Source organism: Onychostruthus taczanowskii, unplaced genomic scaffold (assembly GCF_017590055.1).
Source record: "Onychostruthus taczanowskii isolate IOZ18803 unplaced genomic scaffold, ASM1759005v1 scaffold22, whole genome shotgun sequence".
Lineage (NCBI taxonomy): Eukaryota > Metazoa > Chordata > Aves > Passeriformes > Passeridae > Onychostruthus > Onychostruthus taczanowskii.
Window position 1 is genome coordinate 13,032,740 of NW_024499462.1, and position 21,732 is coordinate 13,054,471.

At 45.6% G+C, this 21,732-nt stretch overlaps 2 protein-coding genes across 48 annotated transcripts in view; both read left to right on the forward strand.

The window, feature by feature from the left end:
• Window positions 1-13,821, forward strand: part of SORBS1 (sorbin and SH3 domain containing 1) — a 160,628-nt gene extending 146,807 nt beyond the window's left edge. For 19 of the 45 annotated variants that reach the window (XM_041404752.1, XM_041404740.1, XM_041404749.1 and 16 more), the window contains 6 exons: window positions 668-1,396; window positions 2,687-2,803; window positions 8,570-8,629; window positions 9,266-9,456; window positions 10,720-10,832; window positions 11,624-13,821. In XM_041404752.1, coding sequence (XP_041260686.1) covers window positions 668-1,396; window positions 2,687-2,803; window positions 8,570-8,629; window positions 9,266-9,456; window positions 10,720-10,832; window positions 11,624-11,691 — 1,278 coding nt within the window. In that variant the 3' untranslated portion in view covers window positions 11,692-13,821. The remainder of the gene's footprint in view (window positions 1-667; window positions 1,397-2,686; window positions 2,804-8,569; window positions 8,630-9,265; window positions 9,457-10,719; window positions 10,833-11,623) is intronic. The other 26 variants (XM_041404755.1, XM_041404750.1, XM_041404769.1 and 23 more) reach the window with 11 other exon arrangements.
• A 2,287-nt stretch (window positions 13,822-16,108) lies between these two features.
• PDLIM1 (PDZ and LIM domain 1) overlaps window positions 16,109-21,732 on the forward strand; it is a 42,713-nt gene continuing 37,089 nt past the window's right edge. For all 3 annotated transcript variants that reach the window (XM_041404927.1, XM_041404926.1, XM_041404925.1), the window contains exon 1: window positions 16,109-16,260. In XM_041404927.1, coding sequence (XP_041260861.1) covers window positions 16,165-16,260 — 96 coding nt within the window. In that variant the 5' untranslated portion in view covers window positions 16,109-16,164. The remainder of the gene's footprint in view (window positions 16,261-21,732) is intronic.

The window sequence follows — 21,732 nt, forward strand, 5'->3', positions numbered from 1 at the left end:
CTGAGGATGGAGAAACAGTCTGACAAGTGCTAATGTAGCTGTTCTCACCGATGCTGCTGGTGGTAAAAGCTACAGGCCGGACTTGGTAGTGTGTTCTGTCCTTTAAACACAGGACCTATTTTAATCACCTGAAGAGCTAACAGCCACAGCTGGCTTTTTTGATCCTATCTCCTACGCAGCTTCTGCAATGCATGCTTCCTGAGGAGCAGGCATGCTAGAGTTGGATAAAGTCAAAGTTCATTGCAGCAGTGAATTCTGGCTGGATCCACAATGTGAGTTGCTGAGACCCCAGTTATTGCTGCCAGGCCAGTCCAATGCTGCATTCTGCCATCGTGATGGTGGCTTCAACTGCTCCCTGAAGGACTTAGGACTTACGGTATGAAGTCAGGGGCCACAAGGTGTTTTGTATCTGGGATACTGGCAAAGGCTAGAGAAGGGTATTAGCAGCACAGATACAGGCTGGACTCTGTCGATGGAGTAGCTGTGGACAGCATTGTCTCCAGCACAGCAGAGCATCTGTAGAAAACTTATGCATGTGGTCACAGATCTGCTTCTCTCCACACTTGCTCTCTCTCCTTTTACTTTTGCTTGGTTTTGTATTTCTTTTATTGGGTTTTTTTTTTTGTTCATTTCTTTCTTTTTCTCTCCTGCTTTTGTCTCCTTCAAGTCTCCCAGCTCTGAGCTGCTCCATACTCCAACTCCTCCGCCTTTGCCTTTTGCGCGCCGCGCTTTGTCTCCAGAGGTGCAGGCGGTCACATCCGAGTGGATTGCTCTGACCGTGGGAGTGTCTCCCAGCACCACTCCTGCCATAACTCCTCCATTGCCTCCTCCGCCTGAAGCCTCCCTCTCTCACACTGACTATCTCTCGCCTTCTGCTGCAGCCAGCCCTTCCCCCACAGTCAGCCTCCACCATTCTCATCTGTCTGGCTCCTCAACTCCCAGGTCCATTAAATCCCCGTTGCCCTCTTCCTCACCCAGACCTCAATCCTCTGCCCGCAGTTTCTACCAGGCCACTCCACAAAATGAAGAAAAGTTTGTTGACTCCCCTTCTCCCAGCGTGACTTACTCTAACTCCTCTCGCTGGGCAGTGGAGAGCCCCGAAAGCATCCTCGCAGAGCAGCGTGACACCACTGCCAGCCAAGCCTGGCTCCAAAAGACAGGAGAGGGCAGCAGCCACACTGAGCAGAGTGCTCATGCTGTCCCCAAGATCTCTGTTGAGCGCTGCCTGAAACCATCCCAACTAGACATGCGTGCGAGCCCAGAAAGGAGACCTGTGGGTTCCTCTGAGGACAACCAGTTGTGTCAGGAGCTAATGGCTATTGTTCAGGGAGGTAAAACAGAGAAAAGAGACATGAGGAAAGATGATACAGGAAAGTTTCAAAGCGGAGAAAAGAAGGTACTTCTGCATGTGTGTGTGCTGCTCTGAATCGCTGGTTTTTGTTTAACTGGTGGGTTGACGTTTGTGCTGCTCTGCTGGCAAAGCGGAGCCAGTGGCTGCCACATGTCATTTTGATGATCTTCAGACATTTTTTCAGGAGTCACCAGTGGCATTCACTTATAGCAGATCAAAATGTTTTGGAAGAGGGCTCAAGAGCAGTGTAGAGAAAATTATTTTAGAATAGATAACACAGGACTGACACAATCAGTCACATCTAATGAGGTCATTATTTCAGTTAGTGGCTATTACCAGGCGCGTCAGATGAAAGCAACACACAGGCCCACTGTGCAGAATACAGACATTTTCTTGCTAATCAGAGATTTTACAGTGTGCATTGAATCATTTTTGGTAATAGAATTAGTTGGTTTTTCCTAAAACCAAGGACCAAAAAGCATTTTAAATGTAAGCCTGGCTCCTAGAATCACAAAAGGTGTCCCCTGTTGATCCTGGAGCCTATGGTTTAGTGAACCTTAGTCTGGGATGTGCATGACTAAGGGAGTTTTGATTGTTATCTATGTATTGAGGGGAAGTTATTACCTTTGCATTTCTAAAATTATATAAAAGGCTCTAGCCACAAAAGAGAATGAGACCTACTGATGCTTTCCCTCAGGAGTTTTTAGTTATATGCAGTCATATGTTACAATAAGAGGAGATGCAGAGGGAGCTCTCCAGTAGCTTCTACAACATATCTTCAGCCCTCAGTCTTTGTATAGGATATATGCTTTACTTTGCAGCTCTCTGTTGCCTTGTGGCACGTCGTGGGGTACAGCCAGCCCAATTGCATTACAGTACCCCAATGAGTGTAAGTTCGGAGAATTTGAAATCACAGAATTCTAAATACTGTCTTGGATGCACTGTAGTAGCCTCCATGACATACCCCATCTAGCCAACATTAAATTATGAGAAAGCAGGGTTTCCAAGATGACATGTTTCACACTGGGCACACTTATGACAAATAATTTGATTTCTGCTTGAATCATTACTAGCAGTCTACTGGGAGCTGTGTCAAGATTGTACTGTTTACCATCCAGATATATTTTAGTAGCATTTTTTAGACTTAACCTGCATGTTTAAAACAGAGTGAGATGGCCAGCTCAGGCAAACCGACTGGAAACTGCACTTGTCCTTGCATGGATTTACTGTTGCTGTGTGTGCTTCAAATTTACTGGATAGTAGATAGCACTAGCAGTGGTTGTGATAAGAGAGAGAGTATGTGCCAAGCTGACCAATTTTTCTTTTCTTCAAAAGACTGCCGACTCAAAAGTATTCTCTTCATCTGCTCCTCTCTCTTCCTCTACCCTCTCTTCCTCTACTGTCACAACACAGCCACCTCCCAGACTTACACGCAGAGTCAGTAAGCCACAGGTAATCATCTTTGCTGATTACTCTTCCATTACTTGTAGTCGTTGCCATGCCATGCCATTGTTTTGTCAAATGCTTATTTAGCAACTCATTGATTACACAGGTGAGATAATTTTCCTCTAAGTTAGAATTTTGATTTTAAAAAAAAGAAAAATTACTTCCAGGCTGTGCAGAAGGGCAGGTATGGGCAAAATCTTCAGCTGCTGCAGACCTACATAGGTCAAGCCTAGGTTTCTGCTTGTTTGTACCAGCTGAGGATCTGTTTATGGGCTCCTCCAAAAGATTATCTCAGGGCTTACTTAGTTCTGAGCTTGAGTTCCTACAGCTTGATTGCATTATAAGGCAGTGTTGGTGGCCTTCTTAGTAGGAATGGTGTAGCACAGGAAAATTTGATTCAAGTATTGTTTAACCACCTGAGATCAGAATTCAAGGTTTGAGCATTTCAGAGCTGGGGATAAGGCATACACAACTTGGCATCCACAATGCCAGGGGCCTGCTCTGGTCTTCTCAGGTAGGATTTAGAGGTTCTAGGCTCTATTGCTGAGATCTACAAACGTTTTTAAAGAGAGATGCAGTAGGGTCTGTGCAGCACGGCTCAGCCTCAGCACTGTGTCTGGGGTGCCCAGAGTGTGGGAATGAGCGATGCTTACATCTGCCTCATCCGTCCTTCAAGGCAGCTTCCACAAGATGGCAATATTTGAAACAGAAAGTTCACGACTGACAAAAACTGGACCGAGTTTTTAGTGATGGGCATTGGGGAAGCAGTCTTTAGCTTGATCAGTGAACCAGGCAAGTTGGTCATGCAGGATTAACATGGGAAATAGTTACCAATGTTACTTACTTTCTTGATTAGATTAAGAGAGAGACAGCTTAAACCGTGAAATTTTCCTATTACCTTTATTAATTTTCTTCCACTTGAAGCTTGCACAACTATTTACTGAACGGCCACCTCCTGCTTCCCTTTCACTTTCAACATCTGAGTCCAATAGAATACATATTCTGCTTCATGCTAAAAATCCATAGAAGTTTCCTGTGGTGGCCTTTTTCCTGAGCTCTGATCTGCTTGGTCGTGCTGGTGCTTGCACTGGATATATGTGATCCAAAAGAAAAGGAGCAAAGACCCACCTTTAGACAAAGATGTTTCTCTCCAGTGATGATTAGCACATAGTTCTATTTTGGGTGTTCCACCTGGTTGCAATAAAACCCCATGGCCTTTCATTGTAGTCAAAGTCAAGTCAATATTTATATGTTATATGCCTTGACAATCAGAGCATTGTCAGTGTCAAGTTAAAACTATACGTGACATTAGCAGTAGTCTTGACCTCATTTTAGCTCTGGGTCCACAGCTCTTTAGGGAGCAGGAGTGGTATTTATATGTGCAAATGCCTTCTCATTATCTGAGTGATCCATACAGAAGCTGATGGTTTCAGCAGAACTTCAGGTAATACCCTCGAGGCTTTTCAAAAATCTGTACCTCTCAACTGATTTTAATCAAATGAGAAAATCACTTAGCAGACATGGAAGTGGAAAAACAACATTTGGATTTTACTTCCATTAGTGTCCGTCCCTGGTGTTTGAGGTACTTTATGATTTTCAGTTTTAGTTTTCTTTCTCATTATGGATAACCTCTTCAGTTATAAAATTCTGACCCAGGGTTTTTTGCAGGTATAGGTATACTTACACCAGTCCTATACCTAAGGTATCCTTAGGTATAGGACTGGTGTAAGAACCTGTTCTTACGTGTTACATTAAGTAAAAATATAAATTGCATTGGCTCTTTACATTGTTCTGAATGTCCCTTTTGTTTGTTTTCACAGTCCAAACTAAAAAGAATTACCTCACAGCATGTATTTCAAGTGTAACTTAGAGATAACTTGTTTCAATATACTAGTAAAATATGTTATTAAGGAGTAACATAATCTATCAAATTAATTTATTTCAGTGAACCTGCAGGAATTTTCCATTCTAATTCCTGTTCTACTCAGAGATCCGATTAGCAGAGTGTCACTCACAGTCAGCAGTGGTGCCAGCAAGTGTGTGAGCAGTGTGGTGGCTTTGGCCCTGGGGCTGGACTGTGGCTGTGGGGTGGGGAAGGCAGGATTGGCTGGACAAGGGTCCCTGTATCAGCAACATGAGGGATGTTGGTGGGACCCATCTGCTCCGTTGCACTTGTACAGAACCACTCCAGCAGAGTGGTAATTTCACCTGCTTTTGGCTGAGAGAAAGCAGAGTGGATGAGGTGGATGTTCAGACCCCATGTACTCCAGCACAGACCAGCTACCCCTAGCATGTTCCTTGCTCTACACCGTGTTCAAGGTAAACTTATACCTCCTCCACTAGTTTTCTGTTGCTCCACACATGCAGCACAGCAATATTTCTGCTGAGGGCTTCTGCTGTCCAAGGCAGAGCTGCCCAGCCCATAGCAGGCATTTGGTACCTGTTTTCCAAGGGAAATGCCTTTTTCTGCTGTAGACACAGCCTTCAACTTCTGATCCAGGGTCTGGGGAGTCTTTCCACTGATTATGACAGCCTTGAGATCAGGCTGCTCCACTCTGCAGCCTTTTCAGTGTCCTTTGTGAGAGCTCTTCAGCCAGGTTTCCATTTGCTTTCACCAGAGCTGGGCTTGGTGTGTGCGGGTCTTTTCCTTTTGTTTCACCTGGGCTGGGGAGACCTCCCTGGTCTTGGTTCTTCATTCATGTGTGGGAGCATTAGTGGTGATGTGTGCCCTCCTCTGAGGGAACACCAATGTGTCTGTCTGTCTTGTGTGTCTATTAGTCTGTCCTGTTTAGCTTTGTTTTTCCTTATGTAGTTCTTTAACTCCCCCCTGAAATGGATAGAAGACACATAAACAAGAGCTGCAATGGGTAGTTGCACTGATGACATGAATTTCACCAGGAGCAGGGAGAGCACTGTTGAGCAGTCCCAGCATCTTTCTGCCTAACATTTAAAATCTGCCTTAGGGCTTTTCTAGGCTCTTAATGTAGAACCTTTTTCTGGTAATTTTGCAAACTTGTGGCACTATTTACATCCATCCCCAAACTCCATATGAGATGGAAACGCTGGCCAGCTGTGCTTTAGGACTAATTGTACTGCATATTTGTGTGCACAGTCTGTAGAAACAGAGACATAGAGACTTCAGTACATGCTAAAGTTTATTCACTTTTCTTAACAAAGCATGTAGTGTGGCTGAGCAGGTGTAAGTTGAGATGTCTTCACAGGTTGTGAATACTTGGACACTTTTAGGGCCTTCAGCTTATGCTCAGCAGTTACAGGGCTGGCTCAGTGTTTTGGGGGAAATCTTTTATACTTCGGAGCTGTGCCAAACACTTCCTGATTCCTCAGCCACCTCTGGCACAAGGGAGGCACCACTGTAGGTAGTACATGGACTGTCTAAACTCCTGTTTGAAGAGCATATAACACTTTTTTTTCCCTTCAACCTCCTCCTTCCCTGAAAGAATAATATAGGGTTTGGTTGGTGAATTAAAAAAAAGAAAAAATTAAAAAGCCACATAGATCATGCTATCAGGGTCACTTGTTTACATTAGTGGGGGGGTACATTTACAGCCTAAAATTATGGGATCTGATCTGGTCTATTTTTCATCCTGTTTGGCTAATACTGCATAGTTGCTGACTGTGGAGTGTTTCACCACCTCACTGCAGGGCTCTGCTGCAGCCCTGGGAGTTAGTGCTTTGGTAGGAGCTGCATGGATCTCCAGAGCAGAGGCCAGAGGAGATCCACTTAGTCATGTGTCTTACCAGGAACTGGAAGTTTCTGCTTGGCCTTTGCCCCTGCCCAGCTGCCTCATGGAAGTCCCCGTGAGGATCCTGCCAGGAAAGGCAATGAGACCTGGGGTCTGATGCTGCACCTCCTGGTAATACAAACCTGCACTGTGGAGTGTTCAGAGACAGTGTCAATTTTTTAGCCTTAAAAAAACTAATTTAATTCATAGATATTAATGCTTTTAGGAGGAAAACTGTGCAGGGAGGTCACAAGTAATCAGTGGGAAATGGACCATGTGGTCTTAGGAGCTCATGGAGCAATTACAGCAGTCAAGTTGTTTGTATGGAACAGAGAAGCACTTTCTTGAATTAAAAAAACAAACAAACAAAAAACAACAACAAAAACACCTAAACACATTCTTATAGCTGCCTCAGCCTGAAAATTGTTAAAAATTTTTTTTCCAGCTACTTAACCACCTGAGTTACCTCTGGTCTCATCAGATTTGATGCACAATATCCAGTTGTTCTGCACAATATTAACTTCAAATTTGTTATATTTTCATTTGCCTTTCAGGGTTGATGACAGGCAGGAGGAACTTCCAGAAATCCTGTGAGGATTTCAGGCTCCACAGTAAATGCTTTGAATGCAAATTCCACTGCAATTAGTACATGGAACTTACATTTAAATTTCTTTCTCTAGAAATATACATGGTAACAGAGCATTGTTTCATAGGGCAGTGATCCCAGATTCCAGCACCAGAGAGTAGAGCTGACTACAAAGGAATTGCTGTGGGGCTGGGTTGGCTTAGAATGGGTCACAGTCCTCAAGAAAAGAGATGGTTTGCTTTAATACAGTGATGGGCACAGCTCCAGAGGTCCAAGATGTGGTTCAGTGGAGCTTTGAGAGGCATGAGCTCATCACCCTGCACTTCTCCAAAGTCTTTGAGCATGCTTGTGCTGAAGGTGTCACAGCCCTCTCTACTGTCTGCTTCTGCTCTCTCTTGTGCCATGAAAAAGCAAGCTTTTTACTGGAGGGCACTGCTGGGGTGCATAAAGAGGAGGACAGAAAGCTTAAAATTGAGGCCTGTGAAATTTAGTTTGAAAACTGTGTTGAATGATCACAGAGCATGGCCATGCTCTGTATTTCAATGCACTTGTCCAAGCAGCCCTGCAGGCAGTACACCAGCTCAGATATTACATTTGCTCACAGCATGCACCTTGCTTTCAGTGTGTGTTTGAATATGCAAAAATGTGCAAAACCAGGCTGTGGATATCTGTATGGCTTTTTCAGTGATCTTTTCCATAAAACTTCCAGCCTCAAACCCTAATTTCCCTTTATGTATCCAGGGACACACAGTCCCTGTGTAGAGTTGTGACTGCAGAGTGAGGCAGGGCAGAGTCCAGCAGCTTCACTGGTGGTGCTGTTTAAAGCTGGGTTTTTCAGTCAAGGTCTCCTCTGACCTGATGCTCTGCCTTGTTGTGGGAATTAAGAAAACATTTCAGAGCCTTGCATGGTACAGGGTAGAGTGATTTTGTTTGGGCTACACGGCATTGTGCCTTCTGAAGACCTGAGCTGTTGTTTTTTTTAAAAAAAGAAAGCAAGTTGCTTTTCTCTTCTGTGTCAAAGTAATTGAGGACTTTTCTGAAAACAGCAACAGATGCCTTCCAGCATGCTTTGGCCTTTCAATTTTGTTGCTCCCAAGTATGTGTTCCTGTCTGCATTATTTTTCCCCTACAGGAATGCAGTATGATACTGTTGTACCATTTCTGGCCGTAGCAGTGTCCATCACCTTCCACTCTGATTCCCTGCCCTACCTTCTGTTTTGCTTTGCCTTGCAGCATTGTGTGCTGCTGTTGTGTTACTGTAGCCTCAATGTCTCTTGTGTAAATGAAGGATCTTGCTGTCCAAAAAGTATGGTGCTGGGGTGGGGAGGGGAGGAGTTGTTCATTTCCTTTTGTTGTCTGCACTCCATTTACATTTTTTTTAATTCTGACCAATATAACATCTGCTAAAATGTCTTCCTTATCATTTGCTTGGTGATCACACAGCCTTCCCACCATTCATTGAGAGCTGGACCAGATCTCACAGAGTCTGAAAAGAGCTATGTGGTAAGGCCCCTGTTTAACTCAGATGTGTAGTCCTAGACACTCTTCACCCAGACAGCAACACCTCAGTAAGAGATAAAATGCCAGCACTATTTTTAGTTGCAAAGTAGATACATATTTATCTCTTTGCCTATATTGCTTGTTTGCAACAGAAGAAAGGGAATTTAACAATTAGAAAAAACTGTTACAGCCAATGAGATATTGGGCTAATTGTGCTGCCAGACCCTGGGTATAAGTTAAATGAAGCCAAATGCATGAATGGAGCAGCCCAACCTCACCTTGCATTCTTGAACTGACTTCATAGCATTTGGAATGGTGCCACTGCATAACTAATTGCAACCTCTTATGCTACTTTTTTTAAAAATATGTGTAAATGTGTTTGTTACAAATCTTCAAACTAAATGCCAAATTCTTCTGTATCTTGCCTGTTTTTCCATGCTTACATCTGGATCCCTTCTGCGCTCCACTACCTGGATATTTACCTGGATCTACAACTCTTCTTTTGTTTTTGGTTTTTTTTACTGGACTTATATGCTGCAACTGGAATGTCCCATCTCTTCTTATCTATACTTTCCCCTCCCTCCCCCCTGTTGACTGTCCTTTGGGTGTTCTTGGATGTCAATGCTGCCTACCACACAGGACACTGTTTGCAATGAAATCATAAACATTGCAGAAAAGTCTGTCCATTACTGCAGTACTATTTCTCAGCCTCTTGACTCTCGCCACAAGGTGACCTCTAATGACCATAAATCATCTCTCATCATTTCTCAGCAACCTCAAGCACAGCAGCAAGGAGCCAGCCCTGAACGAAGTCAAACACCACGAGACATGTAAGTTTGTTTGGTTCCCAGCTCTTCCAGGGCCCATATTTCTGACTGGGGGTTATGAGAGCTCTCAGTGTTTCAGAAGGTAATTTAGAATTATGTGAAAATGTCAGCTTTGCATTAAAGAACAAAAGTAGCCACATATCATCATGAGTTTCAGCTGTATAGCACCTGAAACCTGTTTCTGTCTGTATAGTGCCTGAAACAATGACCTCATGATCCTGGATGGGGTCTCCATTACAGAGGCTGTCTCGGTGTCTTTGTATCTTGAAGCTGGCAACAAGTTCCTATCCACTGGTTGGACCTGATCATATGATGTGGATCAATGTGTTCCACTCTGTTCTTAGCTTCTCACAGTACAGTGAGAGTCCCAACACTGATGCCACTTGGTGCACTGCTGACCAGTTCCACTGGTGAATCAGTAGCTGAGAGGCCAGGGCTGAGATTTTCCAAGCTGTTCAGTGGAGCTGCCGCTAAGCTTGGTGGAGCCTTACACTGATGGTTTTGAGAGTAGCAGCCTGCACTGTGTGCTGGGACTGATGGTCACAGCAGTTGGCTTGTGAAAGGAACCTTGGCTTTATGCAGAGTGGAAACATCTCACATCAGCTCTATTTTCATGCTCCGTAGGCAGGAGACCTAAGCCTCCCCAAATTTGCCCAAAGATTGTTTCTACTCCATAAGGACCCTTTCTAGTGAATACAGAGTGCCTGTGGTACAAATGACATCTCAGGGCAGGATTCAGCCTTGAGTTTTTTATTCCACCATACCTCCTCAGCCATGATTTATCCATATAGATAGTAGAGTGCAGTAGAGTAAGCAATATCTTTTTCTAAGGTCCTTTGCTCTACCATTTGGTCAATTATGGCTCTCTCTGCCTATGCAGAGGGCAAGGAAACACCCGTCTCTTTTAGCCCAGGAATGAGAGTATCCAGGTTTTGGCTTGCACTCAATAGGGTGTCTGCAACTAAACACTGTCTAGGTGCTACATGTTAGGAAGACTCTGCTTGTTTGTCTGTGCAGACAACTACCTGGCAGAAAGGGAGCAGAAGCTCTCCACATATTCCACACAGTGTAGGTATGACACTTTTTACTACCGCGACCTTTTGACAACGGCAAGTTCAATGCAGTTGGCTTCCACCTCTCAAAAGGCAAACACAGGTCCAGGCTGCATTCAGCAATATGTAATAGGAATTAGGGGAAGGGGAACATCTCCTGAAGGGATGTCAAAGAAATCCAATGGCTAACATGTACTATCTTTCTGGCTTTTAGAGTTAGCTACCAAGCCCTCTACAGCTACACTCCTCAGAATGATGATGAGCTGGAACTGAGGGACGGTGACATTGTCGATGTCATGGAGAAATGTGATGATGGCTGGTTTGTGGGTGAGTGTGACACTTGCCTGTGAGCAGAGCTTTTTGGGATGGGCAGTTTTGCAGAGTGTCTGGAAGTTGCTTTCATTTGTGGGGTCAAAATGGTGAAAAAAATTGACTTCAGTTTTTCCACAATTTCCCATCTTTTCCCACCAAGAATATTAAAATTAGGTTGCAAAGTGGTAGAGCTTTGTTTTCCTTGCTAGGTCTCTAGTACTTCCTTAATATCTCCATTCTTCTCTTCGTCCTGATCCTTCTTGTTTACACAGATGACAGAGCAACAGAGGGAACCAAGAAAAGCTGGATTTCTGTAGCATTTCCAAAGCTGAGGGAGCCATGACTAGTTAGAAAGTGGCAAGTAGCAGGTGAAGACAGCACCTGGATAGGAGTTGCAGTCCCTGAAAATCCGGCCTCAATTGCATGTTTAGCAAAATCCTTTACCTTCAAGGTGTGCAAGTCTGGACAGTGTTCTCTATCTCAACATTTTAAATCTAGGCTTGCCATCTCTTCTTAAGGGAGATTATCTCATTTACACTGAGAGGTGTTTGATTTCTAACCTATAGGCCCACGAACTTTCACCAGCACCTTATTAATTATTAAAGGAGATGACCAGAGATTATTTGTAGCAGAACTAGTTGTGATTTGGTTTGTACCAAAAGACTCTTTGTCTAGGGCTCCTATTTAGTATTAGGAATCAATGCCTGCAAGCAGAAGAGGTTGCCACCTGTACCTTTTTAAACCCTGGAGGCTTTCTTGCTTGTCTCCATCTTATTGTGTCTTCCTTGTGTTTTATTTTGCAACAGGTACATCCAGGAGAACAAGGCAATTTGGCACCTTCCCAGGCAACTACGTGAAGCTTCTGTACCTGTAAAATAACAGTGATCCCACCATAACAAGGATGGTGGGATTCCTTTCCAGATGGTGTTTTTAAACAGTGAAGAAACAGACAATTTATGAATGTAATAGACAAGAGATGAGAAGTGTTAAGAGGATGTGGTTATGTGGTACACTATTGAGTTGAATGTGTAGCCCTGCTTCCATGGAGTCAGGGTGTGATTTGTTTGCTGAAGAAGAGACAGTTTCTAGTTTACAGTGCTGCCTTTGTGTATTCCTCTCCCTTCCCCAGTAAGAGTTTTGATGATAATCTTAATTTGTACGGAGTACTTACCTCTGAGAAGGCTTCAGGGAAGCACATGGTATAGGTTTTGTTTGTGTGTTGAGATAGGGTAGTGCTTTGGGGCAGTACTCAGCCCTGCTCACGTTGGTTGGCACAGGAGTTCAGGAACAGGAGTTCAAGAAACAGGCTTGCTGCCCAGTTTCTGCCTTGAAGAAAGGCAGACTGCTGAAGACTCACTTTTCTCTGCCTTCCATTTCCATAGAAAAGTTTTCCTTCATGTTATGCATCTTAAGACCCAGCAGAGGCAGAGGACAGCTGATACAATTGAATTGCAGAGCTCTGTGTGGAAAAGGAGTTTGGGACTGGTGGTTTAATGCACAGAGGTCAGACAAAGCATAATGCAAATGCGCAAAAATCCCAAACCCTTCAATAACATATTCCTGATCTCTGCAGGGTTTTTTCTTTTGTGCAGGGTGTGTGTGTGTGAATGTATTGTGTGCAAAATTAACTGAGTCCTGTTTTTTTAAAGAGAAATCAGCCTAGCTTTGACATTTATCTGCACAAAGACTAGAACCAATAAACAGAACATCCGTGAGGGCAAATCCTGTTTATGAGTCCTACGGCTGTTCACTTTCACTGCTCCTCTTGCCCTGTCACTGGCCCTAAAGGATCACACACCTTTTCTAATATAGGCTTTGGGATGAAATGCCGGGACTTCTTTCTCAGCATTAAATCTTAGAGGCTCCGATAAATCTGAGCAATGTGTCACTGAGGGTGCCTTTTTTTTTTTTTTCATTTTGATTACAGTGTTCATGGTAGGTCAAATAAATACATTCATTTTGGCTGCCTCTTAGTCATACAAAAAAGGCTAATCAATTTGGAAAGCTGTTCCCAGCAGTTATTACCAGTTCCCATAGATTTGTATTTCCTTGAGGGAAAAAAAACCAAAAAACCCCATGGCTTGGCTGTATGTTTGCCTGTAAATCCACTATGAATACTCTTTTGATAGACTTTTTGTTATTAAGAAAAAGCTTAAACAAAACCAGTTCTATCAGACTCTGCTTCCTACAACTGCCGTACAAATAGCAAAGGGTAGATTGCTATTTTGTCATAAGCCGTATTTAATAATATAAAATGCCTATTTTTATGCTGATGCTTTTATACAGATTTATTAAGAGTAAACTACAACTAACTGTTAGCACGACTTGCAATGTTTTGATAAACTAGCCATGCTCCTGGGTTTGAAATCAAGTAGGCTTGTCTTCCGTCTCGGTCAGCGGAAGAGAAGACTCTGTGTCTCAGAAGTTTGACTGTAAATATGTATATTTAACTTTGTACAGACAATGTACTTACCTTGTATAGAGAAATAATTTAAACACATTGAGTGAAGGGAGGAGGAAAAAAGGCAGTTGTGAAAGGTTGGGATTTTTTTCCACTTAAAGTGATGGAATTCCATGTATGTTCACATAAAGAGTTTTAGCACAAAATATTCATTATGAAAGGGTTTCAGATATGACACAAAGCACCACTGTTTATTTTCTGCAGGAGGTATCTTGAATCCTGCATCTTATTTATGGGTTAATTGTTCTGCTTTGGGTTTGCCCTCCAGTTATTTGCAACAATGTTTAGGCCTGTTGGTAAGATTGGATAACACCAAATAAATCTATCCAGCAAAGTAACATGTTGATATTGATTGTATATAACATACTCATTTAAAAGTTAATTTTCTGTTCTTGCTCTTGCCATTTAAGTTAAACACAAACACACACATACACACACACCACACATATCCACACAAACGGCAACTTCTTTTTGTGTTGATTTTTTGTTTCTTATTGCAGTGGATTACTATTTGGCAATTAATAAATGGAATTATTGAATTACTATTGTGTTCCTTGTACAAATTATTAAATAAAATCTACTCTGGTTGTTCCTGTAGCAATGCACTTTTGTACTAGTGCCCCGCTGTGTCTCTGTATCCATACTGACGTGTAGGTGTCTGCCATGGGCTTCTCCACTGTCCTGCACCTGAGGATCCTGCTTGTGATTAGGCTTGAGCTCAATAGTCCTTCCTGTGCTGTAGGCTGGCTGTGACTTTTGCTTAAAGAAACCAAGGTGTAAAGGCAGAGGGAGAAGCTGGTTTACACACAGATCTCACCCGTAACATGGTGTCAGGGTCGAGTTGCTGTGGTGTGCATGCAGACCTGGGAGGTCAGGAGTACACCTCTGTCCACTGATTTACAAAGGGTCTTTGTGACCTCAAATGAAGAGACCACCCAGGTTAAGTCAGGCAAGAAACTCAAAATGCCAGTCTGTGGGGGAAGGGATGTCAGTTGGTGTTGGGCTTACGTGTGCATTTTTAACCCTGACTTGAGTCAAAAGCTTAAAGACTCTGCTGTCCAGTAGCTGCACCCTGACAGGGCAGGTATGGCTACAGCATTAACTGATAGGGGTTTGTAGGTCTGTGGTGATGGTGTCCTGTCTCCCAGCACTGCAGCAATACACCTAGCTGGGACTTTTTGGGCATGCCTTGTGTAAGGGAACAGTCCCTGAAGGAGTAGAATGAGGGAAGGCAACAGTTGTGCTGCCTTAGTGGGCTCACGGAGGCCGGTAACACAAATACCCAAAAAATACATCCTGCAGCTCCACACGTTTGGCTCCTGCATGGTGCCTGTGCAGGACTGTGCTCACCCTAAAGACTGGTATTTCACAAGGAGTTTTAACTTTTTGGAGACCTCCATCTTAGACTAAGCCAAAATTGCGCAACCAATTCAAACTCTGTGATGATGCGACTGGATGGCCAGGCAGACAGATAAACGTCATGTCTGTACTTACAATGATTTTAGGAAGTCAAACTGTAAACAAGTTGATCCTAAAACCAAACTACCACGACAGCAAAAGCCTCAGGCTATTTTACATGTTTTTAGAAAGCACACAGACACAAGCCCTTTCTTGTTTCACAGGTCACTTCATATATAAAAGCCAAAGGGCAGCCTGACCATGGCTCTTCTGCTGACAAGAACTGCTCACCTTTGCTTTACAGCAGCCTGGACAGGGAGGGGAGAAACTCATCTGTGTCTGCTGAACATCAGTATTTACTCACTCTAACCTAATGTAAGGTAAGGAAGCTAGAGGTGCTAGTGACTTCAGAAGCTGGGCAAGCAGAGAGGGGAAAAGTGATCCAGCAGTGTGCAACAGCCCTCTGGAGATCCTGCACACTGCTGTGGCAAAGCAGTCCCTTTCTTCACTGTCATGAGTGCCACACCAACGATGTAGTGGAAGAACTACTTCTCTCTGCCAGGGATAAAATTAATAGTCTGGATACATGGACCCTGGAAAGAAATAACCTGTGAAAAGATAGGCTAATGCAGGAAAAAGGGCACAACCACAAAAGGGGATTGCAGAAGCAAGAGTGTGCCTTGCGATGGGATCATGTGTGGCCATGTCTTGTAGGACCAGTACCTGTGTGACCTGCACCATTCCTGCTTGCTGCCTGCTCCTTGCTCCCCAGCTGCGGCTGAATCCCAGCTTCAGCTACAGCTCGCTGATGTTGTGCTTATGGGTGAGCTGTATTCATTAACTAAATGAGCAGCAATGCTGGCACTCCAGTTGTAAATGCCAATGCCGTTGCTGTGACCAACCTTTCCCACTTGTCCACCATCAGATTACTGAGGGCTTAATATGCAACTGAAACAACTATTTTTCCTGAATCACAGATAAGAAGGTTGGCTGAAAAACCTGTATAGAATAATTCCTTTTATTGGTGGTACCGTGCTTAAGGGGCTAGAGATAAACAAAACGCTGTCTAAATCAGTTAGACATCGCTGGGACAAATTAGCAGAGAGGTAACACCCTTCCGAGGCTCCACCGTCACTCATCCCGGCGGGGAAACTGCAGGCAGGGCCGCTTATTTCCATCGCCCCCATTAGGTTTCAGCGTTAACACTGCTCCAGGCTGGAGAGTGCCGGGGAGATGCCGCACCGGGGCACTCCTGCGCGCGGCTGCCTGCCGGAGGCTTGTCCTGCCTGCCAGCAGGGAGCGGGTGAGGGGCGCCGGGATTCCCGACCCCGGCAGCCGCCCTGCCCCGGAGGGCCTGACCCCGGAGCGCGGCGGAGCGGCTCCCGGCCGGGCGGGCGGGGGAGCGGCCGCTGCTGCCCCGGGGCGGGCCGGGCCCGGCCGGTGCGGGCGGCGGGGCTGTCGGAGCCACCCGCGAGGTGCAGCGCGCACATGGGGACGCACCGCATCGTGCTCTCGGGCCCCGGGCCCTGGGGCTTCCGCCTGGTGGGCGGCCGCGACTTCGAGCAGCCCCTCGCCATCTCCCGGGTACGGTGGCCTGCGGCGGGCGGTGCTGGGGGCGGCCGGGGTCGGCTCGGGCTGGCAGGTGGCAGAACGGCAAAGCCGGGGCGGGAGGTGGGGTTGTCTTTTTCTCCCGTCTGTTTTTAGTTTGTTCAGGCTTTTTATGTTTACGGAGAAATCAGTGGTCGCGCACTCAGCCCCTTCACCTGTAGCAGACCGGGGTCCTTGCTTCCCACCGAACCTCCCTCCTCAGCCTGTCCATAGGGACCCTGGTTCGGGTTTGGCAGCCCACCCTGTGGGAGCCCGGCTCACCGAGGTGGGCTGAATGCTCGCCTGCCTTTGCTTGCCATGTATAGTTAAGAGCCTTTGTTTACAGTAGCCATGTTAAGGTGTATTTAGTGCCTCTGCCCGTCTCTGTTCCTTCTTGCCCCCCGCTTTAAGCGAAATTAGTTAGGAAATGGCAAAAAATTTGCATAGAAGCAATTTTAGCGTTGTACGTGGCTTTTCCCTCCTCTGCCCCAGCGTTTGGCTGTGAGGCGCCGGCGCTCCCTGCCTCGCTGCCCTGTCCCCACCTGCCCCACAGGTGCTCGGCCGGGACTGGGCCCTGCCCCGCCGCGCCCTGCGGGCCGCCAGAGCCACGGGCCCCGAACCCCGAACTGCTGCTCGGCTCTGCGTGGGGTGCACTGCACAGAGACCCTTGTCGGGGCTGGCTGCCCCCCTATGGGAATGGGAACGAAGGGATTGCTCCTCGTTCCAGCAATCCCTCGGCAAAACAGAGGCATCCAGCGAGCTGCTGTTAGCCTTGGGCTCTGGCATCTGCCACCATTGCACAATTTTGAAGTGCTCACATACCCCAGGTGAGGAAGGGCTGCGGGAAGTGGAATATGCCAGAACTTGAATTTACGTGAACTGCCCTTAAAGAAGACCAGGATGGTCAGACTTGTGAATTTCTGTAAATGCCTCCTGCCATGGGGTCCCACTGCCTGAAGGAGCCCAGGTGCCACGGGGAAGCTGCCAACTGCAGGAAGGGCAGAGCTCACAAGTGCTGTTAAACCCGCGGGGAGTGGGGGGTGAGTAACTAGTTTTCTGTGTAATCTCCTTCGATTACACTAATAATGCTTCATTTTTCTAAAGCATTTTTGGGACATGAAAGCAGCTTTACTGTAAGGGAAGTGATATTTACTTCATTGTTATGGTAATTATTGCCATTTCCTTCCAGCAAAAGACTCTCAGGCAGAAGGGTGTCTAAACCCCTACCTGCTCTTAGCTTTTCGTGTTCGCCTTTGTCAATGCTTATAGGCACATACCAAGGGACATAGATCAGCAAAGCAGCAAAAATAACCACCTCATGAGAAATTCTGACCCTAGAGACTAAAATGTAATAAAATAGCCCCTCCAATGGTGGTGACGTAAATGCTGACAATTAGCAGCTCTTATCAGGGCTTTCTCTTGTGACCCCTCTGACGCTTTTAATTTCCCCTCCAAGACTTCAAGTCATTAATCTTTCCTGTGGTTTGCTCGTAAGGCTCCTGGATTTCTCTCCTGGGCTCAGGAGTGAAATTCTTGGCAAGTCTTCTCCTTAACATGTAAAAAAAGATCTGATCCAGTTTTGACCTGTTTTAAAAAGTCTGTTTCTCCTTGTGTGATGACTTTACATATTCTCGCTTATTTTATTTGCTACCTGTGTTTTCACCAGAGACATTTCTGGCACAGCGCCCTTCTTCCCTCACAGGATGGGGTGAGCTGTGGCTGTAGGACTGACATCTGCCAGAGGTTGTGAGGGCCTTGGTCCTATTGTGTTACAAGATACAGGGGCTGCCTGGGGCCAGTGAGGGTGGGGAGGCTCTAACCTGTGATAAGAGATTACCCTGGGAGCCTGAGAGGTCGCAGCTCTCCCTGCTCAGCACTTATGCTTGCTTTGTGCTGGAGGTGGGTGGGTGCACAGCTGTGCTCGTGAGGAGCACTGAGCAGGGGTGCCCAGGGCTGGGCTGCCTGCCCTGGGCATGGGGGAGCAGCAGCACCCTGACACTGAGCCCTGCAGTTTGGGTGTGCTGTCCGTGGGGTCAGTGCTGTCCCACGTAGCCAGTGGAGCCTGTTCCAGTGATGCACTGGTGGGATCACCGTGCTGTTCCATGTGCTGGCGTGGTGGGATGCCAGGAGAGACATCCATCCAGACATAGGCCTGAACTGGGTGTCTTGCAGCTCTCTTTGAACCAGGTGCCTAAATTCAGCCTGTCAGGCTGCCAGGTGCTCATGTTTGGCTTCTGGCACCATCATCCTTGTGCTGTAAAGCTTTAGAGTTTATCTTGGTATTTATGGCCCTCATCACCATTGTGCCTCAGCTGTCTGGTTGTGCCTTAGAAGAGCAGCAGATGAAAGATTGTGGCATTTCCACAACTGCTCTTACCTTGTCTTCTATCACTGCCTTGCCTCACTTTCCACTTGAAATATGTGTTCAAGGCTGCTTCAGCCTCAAATACATCACGAGCATCTTTTTGTGAGAATACTTCTGGTTTCTTGCTTGTGTTGGATGGTCTTCCTGGAGAGAGCTGAGTATGGAGATTTCACAAGTGCTGCTCATGAGACTTTCTTGTGGAGTTTCCCGTCTCTTTAGGACGGATGCTTCACAGGTGTTTCTGGCTTACATTTCTTTTTAAAACTGTAGGGTTCTGGTGGACAGTTTATTGCAGTCTTTGTTCAGAAAAAACCCCAAACTTGTGTTGGTCAGTGTAATGAACTCCAGACCAAAGCCAGCTGGGCTGCCTACAGGAGTAGGAAAGGCTCTTGTCTTTACTGCTGTTTGTGTGATACTCTGCAGTGAGTCAGTGGGGTAGAATTTGAGAAAAGTTCTTTCTGAGACACGAATGGACACCACACATACAGGGTAATAGTTTCTGTAGAGCTGACCTATGCACAGGGTGGTTCTCAGTGAAATCCCATTGAGGCTGGGAGCTGATGGAGGAAGCAAGCAGCACGTTGTGTGAGCAGCTGCTGATAAATGGAGTGGTCTGAAAAGCAGTGCAGTTGACAGACCCCATCCCCTCCATTCCTCATGTAACATGAGCTGTTGCCTGTTTGGTTGCATTTGATTTTGATAAACATTGAGGCTTTTTATTTCCAGCTGAATACATGTAACTGTCTGATAAACCTTGTTATTGAGATGATTTTTGTGGTTTGTGGTAGCAATCTTGAGCATCTGACCTAAAATATGGGCAGAACAGATGTTTGCTGTTTTGTCATGTCAAAAGCCTCCCAGTTCCATTAAGGATGGGTGTCTCTTGGAGTCTGTAAAACTGGACATTTTCTTATAAAACCAGTTTTCCAATGAAAAAATGGTTTCAAGACAGCCCAGTTATGTAAATACGTTAAGAAGATGAAATCCCAACATGTTTGTTGCTGATTTTGACCACTGTAAAATGAATTCATCCCTGCTTAGGCTGATATTTTATCTATTTGTGGTATTTTAAAAACTCAGAATTTATATAAAATACAGAATTGGATCATAATTGGGTATTTGAGTGTTTTGGTTTTCTTTTCAAGCATGGTCCTCTGAACAGTTTTATAAACTTGAAGCTTGATTTAGTGGTAAAACTGAACTTGATGGTCTGAAATAAATCATGGGACTGCATCCTGTGGTGTGAAAAGATACCAGGTTTAGCTTTGGCGCCAGCTGATATCCTTACCTTGTCAGCCAGTAACCCTTGTAGGAAGCAGTTGAGCAAAGGCATCCCAGAGCCAGTGGAGAGGGAGAGCCTGCTGGTAGGGCTCATGGGCATCCCTTGATGGGATGGGTGGAGACTGTCCTCCCTCTGGTGCATGCCAGGGCTTAGCTGAGTGGCACAAGTGACTGCCCTGGGAGCTGGGCTCCAACCTCTTCCCCAGGTGGAAAGAGACTCCGGCTACAGGTTATTTTTCTGAGACCTGAGGAAAGCTGGGGCTTTCTGGGCAGCCCTGTGCTCCCAGAGTGGAGCCTTTTGGCCTTCCCTCTGCCAAAGGAAACCTGGGGTGTGGTGGATGTGATAGGATTTAGGGTTGGGCTGGCTTTCCTCCTCAGCCTGGACAGCCTTGGCTGGTCCCCACTGTGCACAGCTATGACTGCAGTTCCTCTGCCACATGGCCCAGCTCTCGTGCCCCTGCCTGCAGATCTCAGCATTGTGCTGAGGCTCTGTTCTGAGGCTGTCTGGGCAGAGGGAGGCAGCTGGGGAAAGTGCTGGGCTTTATCGGAGAGTGAAGGTGGCTTTATGTTTCCTGCTCGGATGTTTACCTGGCCGCGGGTGGGGCAGGGGCTGTGGCAGCACCAGCCCTGCTGTGCCACACCAGGCAGAGCTGCTCCAGAACTACCCAGCTGATAAGGGCCTGTGGGGCACTGGTCATTAGTGTCAGCTGCCAAGAGCTCCTGGCCCTGCAGAGGTGGCTGGGCTGGTGTTCAGAGGACGGCAGGATGCCTTGTGCCTTCGCTTGGTGGGAGTCCTGTCTGCTCGACAGAGCACACCGGGCGTGAAGAGCAGAGGCTGTGCCCCTACAGACTTTGAAATCAGCATCAATCCTGGCAGTTTCCTGAGAAATCCTGTGCTTCAAAAGTGCAAATGGCTGCTGAGAAGATGAAAAGACTTTTCTGAATACCAGGGTTTGGATGAAAAGAAATCTTCCTTAATTGTAGCAAGAGCAAAGCAGCAAATTTTCTTGGGGTAAATGCAAAGTGCTTTGGGGCAAGGACAAGTTTGATCTTTTCCAGTCCAGTTTCCTGAGTCTGGGGGGGGGCACTTTTTTTTTTTTTTACCTTAAAAAAAAACTTTTATATCTTTTGGGATACTAATCAAATGCCTTCTACCAGAGCTACATGCAGGAGCAGTACTTTTGTCTTTCCTAGGAGGCAAGGTTCTCTTTTCCTCAGTTCACACATTCAGACTAATTTGTCATTGGTTATGCAGAAGCTTGATGTCACCCAAACTTTGGAGTTCCCTTTTCTCTGTACCTGTTCTTTGCAACCAGCATAATCTTTTTTGATGATGTCTGACCCACCTTGTTCTGGGCAAGTTCCCCAAAGGGCCTAAAGAGAGAACTCTACATTTGGAGTGAATGTACCAGCCTCAACATTATGTGAGAACTTTAAGCCCTAGAACTTTACGTGACAAAAGCAAATGCTGGACTTCTTGGGAGGAAGAAAGCTCTTTTTGTTCCCAGATGTCAAGTTATGTATGGCTGCAGGCTTCTTTGTACCTTTCACCCTCAAAAATCACTTTGTCCATCAAGAAATGTATATGTTATGTAAAATGAATTGGATTTGAAGGGTGCAGCATCAAAATAACAAGAGAATATTTTTTTCGGTATAAACAGGGTAATTATAGGAGCCCTACACTGCATAAATAATTGATGTTGTTCTGGACTACAGTATCTTAGATGGTTACTGATTACTGGATGTGTTGATTTATTTAGAGGATGAAATAAACCATCAGGAAAGACTCAGCTGTTTTTGAGGCCTTGTAAAAAATCTCATTT